We start from the raw sequence: 14,670 nt of genomic DNA, 5'->3' as shown, positions 1-14,670 counted from the left end.
CTTCCTTTTGGTACGTTGGTTCGTCATGGTGGTTCTTTAAGGATGTGATTCATTCTCAAGTGTTCTTCAAGATTCTGTTGGAGAACCTCAAGTTTTCTTCTCTCGCATTTCCAAGTGAATTTGTTCTTCCTTTATCCTTTCACGTGGTATTATAGCACTCTTGTTAGTGTAGGAGCCTCGAAGAGTTTTCCTTTCAAGAATGAGATAATTAAACCCACCAATTCTATGATCATGAGATATTTTCAACCCATGATTTCTTCATTTGAGCTATCTTGGTTTGGATTTCACCTAAAGCTTTTCCTATGGATTACGCTATCATGGTGCTTGTCATTAATCCAAGTTCCCAATGTATCCTCTTGGTGTAAGTTTGTTCATATCTTGTTTCTCCCAATCTATCCTTGTTTCTTTTAGTGGTTGTTTGTCACCTCATATTTGTTGAGATGATTTCCATAAGCCCACTACTATCTTGTTTTTTTCGTTGTTGGTTTTCTAACCACTACGTCAATTCTATGACCGGGGGCTCTTCTATTCTATTGTGATGGTAGTTGTCATTCTTTTCTTCATTCTCTTCTTCCGCTTGAGCTAGTTCATATTCTATTGTTCCGGAGGCATTGTGATGTTGCTCATTTGGGTCAATCTTGTTGTTTTATCAAGATCATGGTGTTCCCTTGCTCTATTTAGTTGTTTGTTATGAATATTGTCTAATTCTCTCTTCTTATCAAATTTTTTGTCCCATTTTCCTACCGAAGTGCTGCCGAAATTTTCCGTGAATTCTTGCTTCTTTCTCATATCATTCCTCATCTCTTTGCAACCTTCAAGGATCGTTGGTTTCACTCGTTTGTCAAAGAAGCGACTAAGTTTGTACCTCTTGTTCTTCCTCATCCTCTTCCCCCTTTCATTCTTGGATCTCGGGGCGAGATCCTCTTATAGTGTAGGAGAGTTGTGACAGCCCGATGCCGACGTTCCAGACGATTCCCCCTTCTTTCCGTTTTCGTCGTGTGTCTATTTTTCTTTTGTCGCATCATCATCGCATCATGCGCATCAATCAGCATTGCATCGGCATCCCGTTGCCGCCCGTTTTCAAAAACTTGCATCCGTTAGTAGTTGCCGGTTCTCGTCGTTGTCCGTTCTGAGTCCGACCGCACACGCAGGCGCCCGCGGCATCGTCAAATCCCTGTTTTTAAAACAGTGTGCGTAAAACTTTCTCTGATCGGGGTGGAACTTGGCATGCGGTCGTAATTAGTTCTAGCTAGGCCGCCTGTCGAATTTCGTCGCGATCGGAGTCCGTCTGGTACCCGAACGGTCGACCGTAGCGGCACCGTATTCGGTCTACCGTTGGACGGTCATCGGTTTTTTAAAAATTGTTGTCGTGCCGCCCGTTCTCCCTCTCGTCTCCGGGTATCCCCTCTACACGGCCGCGTACCCATTCCTGCGTTCGAAATCAATCGAATCCGACCCCGCGGTTGGATCTGGAACGAAATTCCGGCTAACCTAGCCCCCTCGTTTGTCTATTTATAGACCTCGTGCTTATTTTAGACAGCCTCCCTGAAATCCCTCCTTGTTTATCCCTCCTTGTTTTCCGCGCCCACCTACCCCTAACCCTAATTTTCCCACCTCTCTCTCCTCCCCCAGTCGCCGGGCCCACCCGAGCCCGCGCGCGGCCCGCCCGAGGCCCATCTGCGCGCCGCCTCCCCGCTGCTCCTCCTCGCAACATCCCGTGCCTCCTCGCCGCCGGGGCTCGTCCCTCCGTCGCCGGCACCTCGCCAGAGCCCCGCGCCGTCCTCTGCCAGGGCCGCCTGCCGGAGTCCCTACTCCCGTCGAGCCCCGCCACTCCTGCCCGAAGTTCCCGAGGCCTGCAACCGCGAGCCGCCGGACCGAGCAGCTCCTTGCGCCGCCGTCTGAGCGCCGGCCGCCTTGTGCCCGCCGTCCCCGCCGCCGGGAACGGGTCCCCGGTGCCCGGATCCGCTCAAGGCCGGCCGGATCTGGCCTCCCTCACCGGCGCGAGCCCCCGCGCCAGGTCCCTGGGCCGCGCCGCCTCCTGCCCTGATCGGGAGCAGAGGAGGACGACGACCTCAGGCGCAGCGCTCGCCAGCACCACGTGGGCCGGCCTCCCGCGCCAGCGCCGCCTCGGCCCAGCTCGGCCTACCCTCACCTCCCGGCCCAGCTCCACCGACCACCGGCCCGAGGCCTCCCCAAGGTGAGCCTTCAATTCCTCGCCCTGGGCGCTTCTTTGCTAATCTGTGCCTCCTGTTCGGCCCACGTATATTAAATCGACCGTAGTTAATTAACCGTGTATGGCATCGCGAGGTATTGTATATGGTTTTGGCGTAGAATTTCGCGTAGAATACGATTATCCAACTTGCATAATTATTTGAGGTAGTTTGAAGTGCCTAATGCATCGTTTTGCGTGTTGTTTCAATAGGATCCGTTCCGTAGTTATTTCTCGTGTGTGTCCGGACTGTCCGTATACCGTAGATTAAATGTCCACGTTTTAGGAATCATTTTTGCATGTATTTTAGAGCGGTCAATTGTATTTTTACGTGTAGGGATTTGCCTCTAGTTTATTTTCCCGTATATAGGTTATTTTTCCCGCATTTATGTGTGGCTTTAATTTTTGTGCAACCCCACATATTTTATATGTTTCCGGGGTAGAAAAATCCATGAGATTTTTCTGTGCAATTAGTTTTAGCTTTTGAGGAAGTTAGTTCGCGAGATTTTTGCTATGTTACCCTTTTGTTTAATTCGTAGGATTTATTCCGTGCGTCGTTTGACGGAGTTGTCAATTAGGGAGTTGTTCTTGGGTGTTTAGGCTAGCCCTTGGTATTTTTAGTTGCAATAGAAATGCATGTTTAGGTGTGTTTTGATTGCCCTCAAGTTGCTAGAAATAGTGATGATTTGGAGGAGCTGAAATATTTCTAAGTCTGGAATCTGTTATATTTTGTTGCTGTCTTGTCTTGCTTGCATCTTGTGATCTGTAGCTCTCTTGAGGTTGGCCCAATGGAGTTAGTTGTACCCCCTGTGTTTCTCTAGCATGCTGTAAAGTTTCATGCCATTTGAAGTCCTGTAGCTATTGGTTTTGCTGCTGTCGATATGCCTTCAGACTGAAAACTGCACTTTCACGAGGTGTTATTTTCACTAAGTCTGAAATCGTGTGTGCGATGCCATGTTGTGTCTTCTTTTCCTAGTGATCCTTGATGCCATGCTAGTTGTTGTTAGTTGTTCTTAGTAGTGCTTCTTGCCCTCTTTCGTGCCATGCCTTGCTTGAGTTTATCGGAGTTGTGTAGCCCGTAGTTGTGGGGTGTAGAAAATGCTATGTGGCTGATTTTGGCAGGTTGTAGTCAGTTCTTGTTTTGCTCGTAGTTTTTGAACCGTGGCTCAGATTTGATCGTGCCCTACATGGAACCTGATTAGAATCTCGTGTAGTTTCATTTTCTCTTGCTGTTTGGGTGTTTTGAAGTGCTCGTGACCGTCGCTGCACACATATTGCATTCATGCCATCATATCTTGCGGTGCTTGTAACTTTTGATCCGTAGCTCCGTTGGAGATATTCTTTATGTGTAGATTGCTCGCCTTGACGCGTAGAATCACATGAACCTATTTGTTTTTCTGTTTAACAACTAATTAAATGCATTAGTTCAGATCTGGACAGAATTGTAAATTAACATGTGAGGTCGTCTCGGAGATGCTATATGTTATTTCCGACCTCATTTAAAATGTCTAGATAGGTAGTTTAACTTCCGTTTCACCTCTTGCATGTGTGACAACATTAATATTGCCGTGTAAATAACCGGGAGTGAACTAAATAATTCATATGTGGAGTTTCGTCAATATGCAACTCGTTGCATATTGAACTTCACTTAATGTGTAGTGTTTGGTTGTGTGAATTGTCATGCCGTGACTTGCATGTATTCAGCTGCTCATGCATCTTTTGTCTTGTGCATCGTGTGGTGAATTCCGTGTGTTGATTTGTGTTTCCGGTTTGCTTCGTCTCAATAGAGTTCCGCAGCGTGTCTGATTGTGAGGACCCGTTCGACTACGTCGGTTCGTCTGCTTCACGGAGGCATTCTTCTTCCAAGCGGGATCTCAGGCAAGATGACCATTTCCCCAGATACCATTACTATCATTGCCATGCTAGTTTTACCGCTTCTATCGATTATGTCTCGTTGCCTACCACATGTTAAATACCAGCCTCTCAACAATGCCATGATAACCTTCAACCTGTTCGACCTAGCAAACCACTGATTGGCTATGTTACCGCTTGCTTAACCATGTTGTTAGCGTTGCTAGTTGCAGGTGCAGTTGCTTCCATGTGAAAGCATGGGTTCCTTGTTATATCACCATATTAAATGCTATTTAATTTAATGCACCTATATACTTGGTAAAAGGTGGAAGGCTCGGCCTTTCTAGCCTGGTGTTTTGTTCCACCTTTGCCCCCTTAGTTTCGGCTACCGGTGTTATGTTCCATAATTGAGCGCTCCTAACACGATCGGGGTTGTTATGGGGACCCCCTTGATAATTCGTTTTAGATTAAAGCTGGTCTGGCAAGGCCCAACATTGGTACTATTTGCCCAACATAATAATTCTGTTAATTTGAAATGCATAGGGAGTTAGCGCTACCCGAGGAGTAATTCTACATAATACAGGGGGGCCAGTGTTGTTGGTGCTGGTCCAAACTAGAGCGGTTTGCGGGGCCAACCCGGGGCAACTCGGGAGATTTCTAGCAGGCCACCACACCCTGTGCTTATCCGTCGTGTCCTGAGAACGAGATACGCGGCTCCTATCGGGATCGTCGACACGCCGGGCGGCCTTGCTGGATTAGTTTTACCTTTGACGAGATATCTTGTGCATCGGGATTCCGGTGATGCTTTGGGTAATTTCAGAGTTGAGGTTTTCCACTAGGGAATCCGACGAGATCGCGAGCTTCGTGATTGAGGATTTCTATGCGGCTTGTGGTAATTTGTGATGGACTAGTTGGAGCACCCGTGCAGGGTTAAATCTTTCGGAAAGCCATGCCCGCGGTTATGTGGCAACGTGGAAACTTTGTTTAACACTGGTTCTAGATAACTTGAAGTTAACTTAAATTAAAACTTGCCAATTGTGTGCATAACCGTGACTGTCTCTTTCGTGAGTTCCTTCTCCGATCGAGGACACGGTGGGGTTATGTCTGACGTAGGTAGGTGTCAGGATCATTCATTTGATCGTGAGTAGTTCACGTCTGTTATGCGTAGATCTTCCCCCTCTTATTTCTTGTACTCGTAAGTTTAGCCACCAAATATATGCTTAGTCGCTGTTGCGGCCTCACCACCTAACCATACCTCACCCATTAAGCTTTGCTAGTCTTGATACCTTTGGAAATGAGATTGCTGAGTCCCGTGTGGCTCACAGATTACTACAACACCAGTTGCAGGTACAGATAAAGGTTACTTGACGCGAGCGCGTTGATTGTTCATTTGGAGTTGCTTCTTCTTCTTCTTCTTCTTCTTCATCGATCTAGGATGGGTTCCAGGCCGGCAGCCTGGGATAGCAAGGATGGACGTCGTTCTTTCTTTTCTCGTGTGTTTTCGTCCGTAGCCGGACCCTGCTCTTACCCTTGATGATTATGTAATGTACTGAAGTGACTCTGATGTAGCTTGTGGCGAGTGTAAGCCAATTCTGTGTATATATCTCTTCTTTTCAGTACATGTACTTGTAACGATATCCATTCTTGCGACACGACGAGATGCGCTTCTATCCTTGACGAGGCCTTCGTGCCAAATTGAGGATAGGGTCGCATCTTGGGCGTGACATTCATCCTCGGCATCGACTTCCTGTCCACTCTCGGCCCCATCCTTTGGGACCTCGATGTGTTGTCCCTCATCTTCTGGCGCGAGGGCGGCCGTCGCGTTCAGTGGACAGGCATCGGCGGCTCCGGCGCCGTGACTCCACAGCTCCAATTGATGGCGGCCGCACTGGACGAGGCGCATCCCCTCCTGGCCGACCTCCTGCAGCAGCATAGCGACATCTTCGACGAGCCACACGGCCTCCCTCCCGCGCGGCCCTGTGACCACCGCATCCACCTGCTACCGGACACAACACCTGTAGCCGTGCGTCCGTACCGGTACCCTCAGCTGCAGAAAGATGAGCTCGAGCGTCAGGTGGCGGTCATGCTCGCACAGGGCATCATCCGGATTTCGACATCGCTGTTCTCCGCCCCGGTGCTCCTTGTGCGCAAGCCCGACGGCACATGGCGCTTCTGCATCGACTATCGCGCCCTCAACGCCCTGACGTCCAAGGACAAGTTCCCCATCCCCGTCGTGGATGAGCTCTTGGACGACCTACATGGAGCACGCTTCTTCACCAAGCTCGACCTTCGCTCGGGCTACCATCAGGTGCGCATGCACCCTGACGACATCGAGAAGACGGCGTTCCGCACTCACCATGGCCACTTCGAGTTCCTGGTGATGTCGTTCGACCTCTCCAACGCGCCGGCGACCTTCCAGGCCCTGATGAATGACGTGCTCAGCCCATACTTGCGCCGCTTTGTGCTTGTTTTCTTTGATGACATTCTCATCTAAAGTGCATCTTGGGCGGAGTACCTACAACACGTGGCCATCATCTTCAACGAGCTTCGAGCGCATCGTCTTCACCTCAAGTGCTCGAAGTGCTCGTTCGGCACGACCTCCGTCGTGTACCTGGGGCACGTCATCTCGGCGGACGGGGTAGCGATGGACGCGGACAAGGTCACCGCCGTCGCCGCGTGGCCGATCCCGCGGTCACCGCGGGCGCTCCGCGGCTTCTTGGGCCTCCCCGGCTACTACCGGAAGTACATCCGGGACTTCGGCCTCATCGCCGCGCCACTGACGCGTCTCCTTCGACGCGACGCCTTCTCCTGGGATGAGGAGGCGACTACGGCATTCGAGGCTCTCCAGCGGGCGCTCACGACGGGACCCGTCCTCCAGATGCTGGACTTTGATATGCCGTTCATGGTGGACTGCGACGCCTCTGGCATCGGCTTCGGCGCCGTCCTCCACCAGGGCGAGGGACCGCTCGCCTTCTTCAGCCGCCCCTTCGCCGCTCGCCATCACAAGCTCGCGGCCTACGAGCGTGAGCTTATTGGGCTGGTTCAGGCGGTGCGCCACTGGCGGCCTTATCTTTGGGGCCGGTCATTCCGTGTGCGCACGGACCACTACAGCCTCAAGTTCTTGCTGGACCAGCACCTCTCCACAGTTCCGCAACACCAGTGGATCAGCAAGCTCTTTGGCTTCGACTTCACCGTTGAGTACCGCCCCGGCCGTCTCAACACGGTCGCCGACGCCTTGTCCCGCCGCGACACTGAGGATGTCGTGGACGCCATGGCTGGCACTATCATGTGCATTCTCTCCGGGCCATCTTTCGCCTTCATCGACGACATTCGCCGGGCAACTTCGACGGCCGTGGAGGCCCAGGGCCTGCGCCAGCGCCTTGACGCCGGCGAGCTGGACGCGCCCTGGCGCTTGGATGAGGGGTTGCTCCTACATGGCCGCCGCATCTTCGTGCCCGACCATGGCGACCTGCGCCACCAGGTCCTGACCTTGGCGCACTCTACAGGGCACGAGGGCGTGCAGAAGACTCTCCATCGTCTCCGTGCTGATTTTTACATCCCCGGTGATGGGGCGATGGTCCGCGACTGGGTGCGGTCGTGCGTGACGTGCCAGCGGAAGAAGACGGAGACACTACGACCAGCGGGTCTACTGCAGCCGCTGGACGTACCCTCCCAGGTGTGGGTGGATATTTCCATGGACTTCATCGAGGGCCTTCCCAAGGTGGGCGGCAAGTCCGTCATCCTCACGGTGGTTGACCGCTTCTCCAAGTACGCGCACTTCATCGCCCTGGGTCATCCATATACAGCCGCCTCCGTGGCGCGGGCCTTCTTCGACGGCATCGTCCGCCTCCACGGTTTTCCGTCGTCCATCGTCAGCGATCGTGATCCCGTGTTCACGGGACATGTCTGGCGGGATCTCTTTCGACTAGCGGGCGTGAAGCTCCGCATGAGCACGGCGTTCCACCCTCAGACAGACGGCCAATCCGAGGTGGTCAACAAGGTGATCGCCATGTACCTGCGCTGTGTTACTGGTGATCGTCCACGAGCTTGGGTGGACTGGTTGGCGTGGGCGGAGTACTGCTACAACACCTCCTATCACTCCGCCCTGCGCACCACGCCTTTCGAGGTGGTCTACGGGCGCCCACCTCCGGCGATGCTCCCTTACAAGCTTGGGAGGGCTCGGTCCGAGACGGCACGCGACTTACTCCGCACCCGCGACAACATTCTGGTTGAGGCACGCCAGCGTCTTCTCCAAGCACAGCAGCTGGCTCGGAAGTACTACGATGCTCATCATCGCGAGGTGGAGTTCGCGGTGGGCGATTGGGTGTGGCTGCGCCTCCTCCACAGGACCACGCGGTCTCTGGACCCGCGCTCCAAGCGCAAATTGGGACCTCGCTGCCGGTCCCTTTCGTGTGCTGGAGCGTGTCGGCACACTCGCATACCGCTTGGAGCTGCCAGCTGGTTCTCGCCTCCACGACGTCTTCCATGTCGGCTTACTGAAGGCCTACCGCGGGGACCCTCCTGCAGCGACGCCGACCCTTCCTCCTACTTCGGATGGCCGCCTCCTTCTAGCTTCCGCGCAGGTGGCGAAGGTGCTGCAGGCGCAGCAGCGTCGCGGCGTCTGGCATGTATTGGTACAGTGGACCGGCCTGCCAGAGGAGGAAGCGACTTGGGAGAAGCTCGACGATTTCCGCCAGCAGTGTCCAGATGTTCAGCTCGAGGACGAGCTGTTTGAGAAGGCGGGGAGAGATGTTATGACCGGTACAACGTACCAACGGAGGAGGCCCAATGGGCAGGGTTAATTACGAGCTTAGCCCAAGTTATCTTACTTATCTTAGAATCCAAGTTATATTAGAGTCCAAGTTAGAGTCCAAGTTATCTAGGGTTTAGTGGAGGCTGTCCTCCTATATAAACACATGTACCCCTTCGATATTAAGCAGACAATAAACAGTATATTCTCTTATCGTCTCCCTCAGGAGACGAGAGCCCCAAACCCTAGCCGCCTCTCTCTCTCTCACGCCGCGACGGCGCCCAACCGCCGGCGCCGGTGTCCCCAACCTTGCAGCCCGCACTTCCACCCCTACAACCTACGTCCAAGACCTGATAGAACCCTAGCCTCTACCAACATCATATGCACCCACGTAAGCTCAACACCCCGTGGAGAACCAGATGTATTAACTTGCGGGATTCACATGGAAAATGCCACCACATACAGGAATCACATGGACAATTTCAGCACATACAGGAATCACATGGAAAATTTCACCAGATACAGGAACATGCTTCCTCTGTAAACTAATATAAGATCACTAAAGTAGTGATCCAACTGTTCTTATATTAGTTTACGGAGGGAGTATCATTGGCACTGCAATGGCCACCCAACAACGCCTTTTAAATTTTAATCCCTTATTATGTCTCTATAACATTTTATTACAGAAGAATAGGGCCCTCAGTTGGTAAGCTCGTATACTCGGTACATCCACCGGTTTTCGAACATCCTGCCTTGAATTCAATGTATTGTTGCGACACAATCAGGAACATAACTACATAAGTTGCAGAGAATAAGGGTCGCACAAGTGACAAGCCACAAAGAAAGGAAAATCAAGGCTGGCATGCCTAACGTACATCTATAGCATCATTATATTTACATCAGTAATGCACACGACAGGTTTAAGAGATTGAGCTGAATAGACGATGTGCAGAGATGATGGAGCTCAGACCAAGAGCAATGAAAGCTAAGAACGCCATTGAGCCTGAGGCATTGATAAGTTTGGCGAATTGATCCACACCAAATCTAGATACCCAAACATCATTGCGAGAAAGCGCTGCTGAAGACGCTGACAGCAGCAGGTAAGCCAATACCTGCAATATTTGCACAAGTAGTGTAATTACATACAGTCACTTGTTTGCAGTTTATACTTCCTCCGTTCCTAAATGTAAGTCTTTCTAGAGATTTCACTATGAACTATATACGGAGCAAAATGAATGAATCTACACTCTAAAATATGTCTATATACATCTGTAACTAGTTTGTAGTAAAATCTTTAGAAATACTTATATTTAGGAAGTAGGAACAGAGGGAGTATTTGTTAATCTTCTATTCTTAAATAGCTAGAACCGACTACCCAATTTTCCTCTCCATGCAACAATGCCACATCATCAAGTCATGCATGTAGTCATAAGTTACTTTTTTCATTAATCTCTTCATGCAAAATATACCCTCATGCATGAATTTTTTCTAGGTAATTAAGCAAGACATTTTATAATGGTTTTTCCATTAACATCAGTTTTGTAAGATTTATCCATATATTTTTTTAACAAGTTTCCCGCAGCAACGCGCGGGGCATCGTCTAGTTAATCTAATGTCACAACTTCAAATCTGTGCATAAAGTCATAATGGAATGTTGACATGTGACTAAACACAGAAATTTAAGAACAAGTGCAACAAATATCTTGAAACGAGGTCTAGAACTCTAAATGCTGCAACAGTAGGCTAGAGATGAAACCCAACAGAAGCCTGTGAGAACCCAAAAGAGAAGAGAGAAAGTAAAAGTAAACAAAGTAAGGGCATCTCTCGCTGATCCCTAAAAAAGGGTTAATTCCTCAAAATATTATCTTTTGAGGAGTTAACCGCACCTAGCCGAACTCCTATCCGGTTAAGTTCCAAAACCTTGCCAACTCTCTCATTTTTAAGCGGACACAACCAATTCTCAGAAATATTTCCACCCCTCCCAACTCCCGCCCGCGGCGCCTCCTATTCCCGCCACTGCTGCGAAATGTCGCCGCCACAACCTCTGGAAGCCCCGATTCCGACGGGAATGGAACCGCAAGCCTCGTCTGCAACCCCGCCAGCACTAAGCCGCCAGAGCCGACCCACGTGTCACCGCCCGCATCAAGGAAGCGGATCAGCACGAAGACCGTGGTGCAGACCGCCGCAAAGATGGACAACCAGTGCTCCGATCGATGGCAAGCGGGCCGGGAAGGCTATCACCGAGGCGGAGGCGAAGAAAAGGAAAGGTGTCCCCATTCGGTGCTTTGTTGCCCTTCTCCGACCACCCCATCACCTCCTCCTCCGGCACTTCCGGTCGTCGCAACCACGGCTGAGGTCCATGGCCAACCAAGTGTGCAACGACAATGCCTAAGAGGTAAAAAAGAATGTGTTTTTCTTTTTCGCGAAGGATTGGTGATGGTTTGCAGCAGCAATCTTGTGATGTGCTTGTTGTTGTTGACTGTACCGTGGAGGAGCATGATGTTGCATCTTTCATGTCTCAATAGGATGCACCCCACATACTCGGCTTCGACGATCTAGATTATGATGGTCCGAGGTATGATCAAGAACAAAAAAAGCGAGGAGGATCACGAAGCGGAGGCTGATGATTCCATGGAGACACGATCAAGCACCAAGAGGTCAAGGACAATGAAATACGGCCAGGAAGAGGACATTGTTTTGTGCTTTGCTTGGATGAATGTCCCGACTGAAGCCGCAATAGGTAAGGATCAAACAGAAGATAAGTTTTGCAGTAGGACTGAAGACTACTATTGTAACAATGTGACCACGCATTCCCGCGCACTCAATGCTCACTTTCTTGATCATACCTCGCACCATCACAATTCCCAATGGTTCGGTTGTGTTAATCAAGTCAACCATGCACCACCGAGTGGGGTGCAACTCACGATGGGCCACAAACAACGAAACAAAAAGGGCAGCGGGAAGGCATTCACATTGCACCATTGCTACAAGGAACTACTCCCTCTGTCCCATAATATAAGAACATTTTTTATACTAGAATAGTGTCAAAAACGCTCTTATATTATGGGACGGAGGGAGTAGTTGACAATGTGAAGTGGATCCGAAGGAACTTCAAAACCACACCAAAGAGGCCATGGATTAGCATATTCGTTGAAGCCGGTGACAAGGAGGATGAAAATCCTCACAAAAGGCTGGATGGGCAAAAGATTCCAAGTGAGAGGAAGAAGAATGGTGGCGTCGACGTCTACAAAGAGAGGCTTTGTGCTATGATTGAGACCAAGAAAGCTTTGGGGCCGAACGCAAAGAAGGAAACGCGGCGAGGTGGAACGAGCTCAAGCCCATGGAGGATGATAAGTGGAGAGCAAAGTTGACGGCCGGAGCAAGGAAGGTGGGAGTGGAGGAGCGCATGATTGCACTCGAGGACGAGAGGCTTGCAAAAGAGAAGCAGAGCAAAGAGCATGCTATCATGTTCATGAACCCGAGCCCGATGGATGCCACGGAAGGAGGTATTGGGAACTCACCCGTGGGGAGATCTTGGCCCAATCGAAGGTCGGACGTGGTGGTGATGATGATGGTGGTGGACATAGTGGTGCTCGTTGTGGTTATGAGCACGGAAAAACTTAAATTCGTGTAGTATGCATTTGATAGAGCTTGGTCCACGACATAAGACGTGCTATGTTGTGGTTTTTTGGATCAAACTTGATCGATTTGGTGGCTTTTGGATGAACTATATCCATGTTTTTAATCTTGAATTGGTTAGATCAGATGAACTATATGTATGTTTGTAGTTGAATTGATGCATATGGTGAATTTGAATCATTCAAATTATTGATGAAATACTGTGCAATTGTTTGAATTGTACTCCCTTCATCCCATAATGTAAAACGTTTTTTGACATACATTATGAGACGAAGAGAGTATGTGACAAGGGCTGGAAGAATTAGTTTATTTTTTTTTTAGGGAGTTCGGTTAGGTCCGACCATTATCTTAACTCCTCGTATTTGGTTCTCCTACAATGACAATTGATTGAAATTGGAAGACTACAGATCATCTGTCATCAATAAAGCTTTAAGGCATGAGTGCACAAATTTCAGATAAATGAATGGTCCCTATACTAGACAGCTTGTTTTACTTTGTAATCTATAGTTTTGGCAAAATCGGCTTCCAACTTATCAGGGGCCCAAACTTGCAACATTGTGCTACAGTACGTTATGCTACCGTACACTAAACAAACAAGCAGATAGACCTCACAAATACCATGAAATTGAGTACAACACATTCAGAAGTGGAGCTTGTTCATTCTTGCCTGATCCATGGCGAGATTGAAGTAGTTGCCCCAGGAGCCTCCAATTATGCGCCTCCCCGTGACAAGGTAGTGCACTTCTGCAACCAATTGGAACCCCGAGTATGTAAAAGCCATCACGCTCGCAGCAAGCGTGTACCTGCATTTCACAGACACATCAATTTCCGCCAAGAACAAGCACAACAAATGTTTGTAATACTACCTAAAATTGGGTGATTTTGAGTTTGTGTTCAGAGCAACCTGTATTCGTTGTAGCGGCGGAAGGAGTCGCCAGCCCAGCCCGGCGTAGTGCCAGCCGACATGACAGAGAGCGAGATCAAGCAGAACACGACAGCTGAAACCCTAAACCCTAGCTCAGCCCTCTTCAGCTCAGAGCGCCGTAGTTTATCTGGGACCCCGCTAAGGAGCCATCTCTTGGAGCCCACTCCGATTTTGCCTCCGCCCCTGCCCCCGCCGCCGCTGGCGACTGACTCGGTGACTACCGCAGGTGCTACCTTGTCGACGACCGGCTTGGCATCCGTTGCCGCGGGGTCCTCGGCCGAGAGGAGCTTCGCTACTGTCAGGGCTGACTCCTTCTGCGGAGATCCGGTCGGGGATTCAGCCATGACCGCGTCCTTCTGTGGCGTCGGCGGCATCACTGCTTCGTTTTGGGTCGGCGCAAGAGCTAGCGTCATGTTCTCCGATTCGCCGGGAGCTTCATCTGCCTCCTGCTCCGGTTTAGCTTCCGGAGACACCGGTGTTGGTGGAGGTGGTGGCGCTAGAGCGGGAACCGGACCGGGAGGGGGAGGGGGCGCCCGCCGCGGCGCTGATGTTTGATTCACGCGAGGGAGGGGAGGAGAAGGATCGGTGGTGGAAAGTGGTGGATGCGTTGGAGCCTCTGGGGACGAGGGAGGCGACGGTGGAGAGGAATCGCCGGCGCCATCCGGCGGCGGAGCAGTAATTGTAGGTGCGGCAGGAAGGGGAGGAGCTGGGGTTGGGTTATCCGGCGAGAGGAGAGAGGGATCGGCAGCCAGAAGCTGTGATGAGGGCGACGAAGGAGGAGGTGGTTGTGCCTCGGTCGCCGGCTCCGGTGGCGGTGAGCGGACTGGGGAGGCCATGGAGGAGCTGCTCGCTTTTTCCATGGTCGCAGCACCTGGTGGCTGTGGGATGTGTGCCAGTGTGGGCTCGTGCTCAAGTGGGAGTGTGGCGACTGAAGAGCAACGCAACAATAGTTTGAAGGGCACGAGAGGTCCAGAAATTCTGAAATTATTTTGAACAAAAAAAAAACGCATATGGTGCGAGTGTCAAAGAAAAACGTTTGTCCTAAATTTTAGGCGACTGCAAATTGGTTTGGTTCGAAGTGGCTGTACTGCAAAGACGAAGGGAGCTACTGAATCCAAGGGAAATGGTTACTGCGAGCGAACGCCTAAACAGTTACACGATCTTAGATTCTACCGTGAAGATTGGATGGCTTTTCAATACTTCTCTATTACTATAAAAAAGGAAACTTTTTTCTTTTCTAATCCCACCCTGTTAGAGTTAGAGATAATATCAATTTTAATTTCAACAAACTCCTTT

At 50.5% G+C, this 14,670-nt stretch overlaps 1 protein-coding gene across 1 annotated transcript; it reads right to left on the bottom strand.

Moving 5' to 3' along the window:
* Positions 1 to 9,449: 9,449 nt before the first annotated feature.
* On the bottom strand, positions 9,450 to 14,312 carry LOC123444019 (CASP-like protein 4A3). The gene is made up of 3 exons (XM_045120612.1): positions 13,354 to 14,312; positions 13,117 to 13,252; positions 9,450 to 9,922 (listed from the first exon to the last, which is right to left on the bottom strand). The coding sequence occupies exons 1-3, from the start codon at positions 14,232 to 14,234 to the stop codon at positions 9,731 to 9,733; spliced, it is 1,209 nt and encodes a 402-aa protein (XP_044976547.1). The 5' UTR covers positions 14,235 to 14,312; the 3' UTR covers positions 9,450 to 9,730.
* Positions 14,313 to 14,670: the final 358 nt, after the last annotated feature.

Source organism: Hordeum vulgare, chromosome 3H, assembly GCF_904849725.1.
Source record: "Hordeum vulgare subsp. vulgare chromosome 3H, MorexV3_pseudomolecules_assembly, whole genome shotgun sequence".
Classification (NCBI taxonomy): domain Eukaryota; kingdom Viridiplantae; phylum Streptophyta; class Magnoliopsida; order Poales; family Poaceae; genus Hordeum; species Hordeum vulgare.
Note: the sequence above shows the minus strand (reverse complement) of the source record. Positions and strands in the feature narration are given on the sequence as shown.

What these genes read in the sequence shown, in the direction of transcription:
- LOC123444019 (XM_045120612.1), bottom strand. Translation starts at nt 14,234, where the DNA reads ATGGAAAAAGCGAGCAGCTCCTCCATGGCCTCCCCAGTCCGCTCACCG. An exon ending in CGCCGCTACAACGAATACAG is followed by an intron (nt 13,253 to 13,353) that starts GTTGCTCTGAAC and finishes TGTGAAATGCAG; the next exon opens with GTACACGCTTGCTGCGAGCG. An exon ending in TCAATCTCGCCATGGATCAG is followed by an intron (nt 9,923 to 13,116) that starts GCAAGAATGAAC and finishes CAAATATTGCAG; the next exon opens with GTATTGGCTTACCTGCTGCT.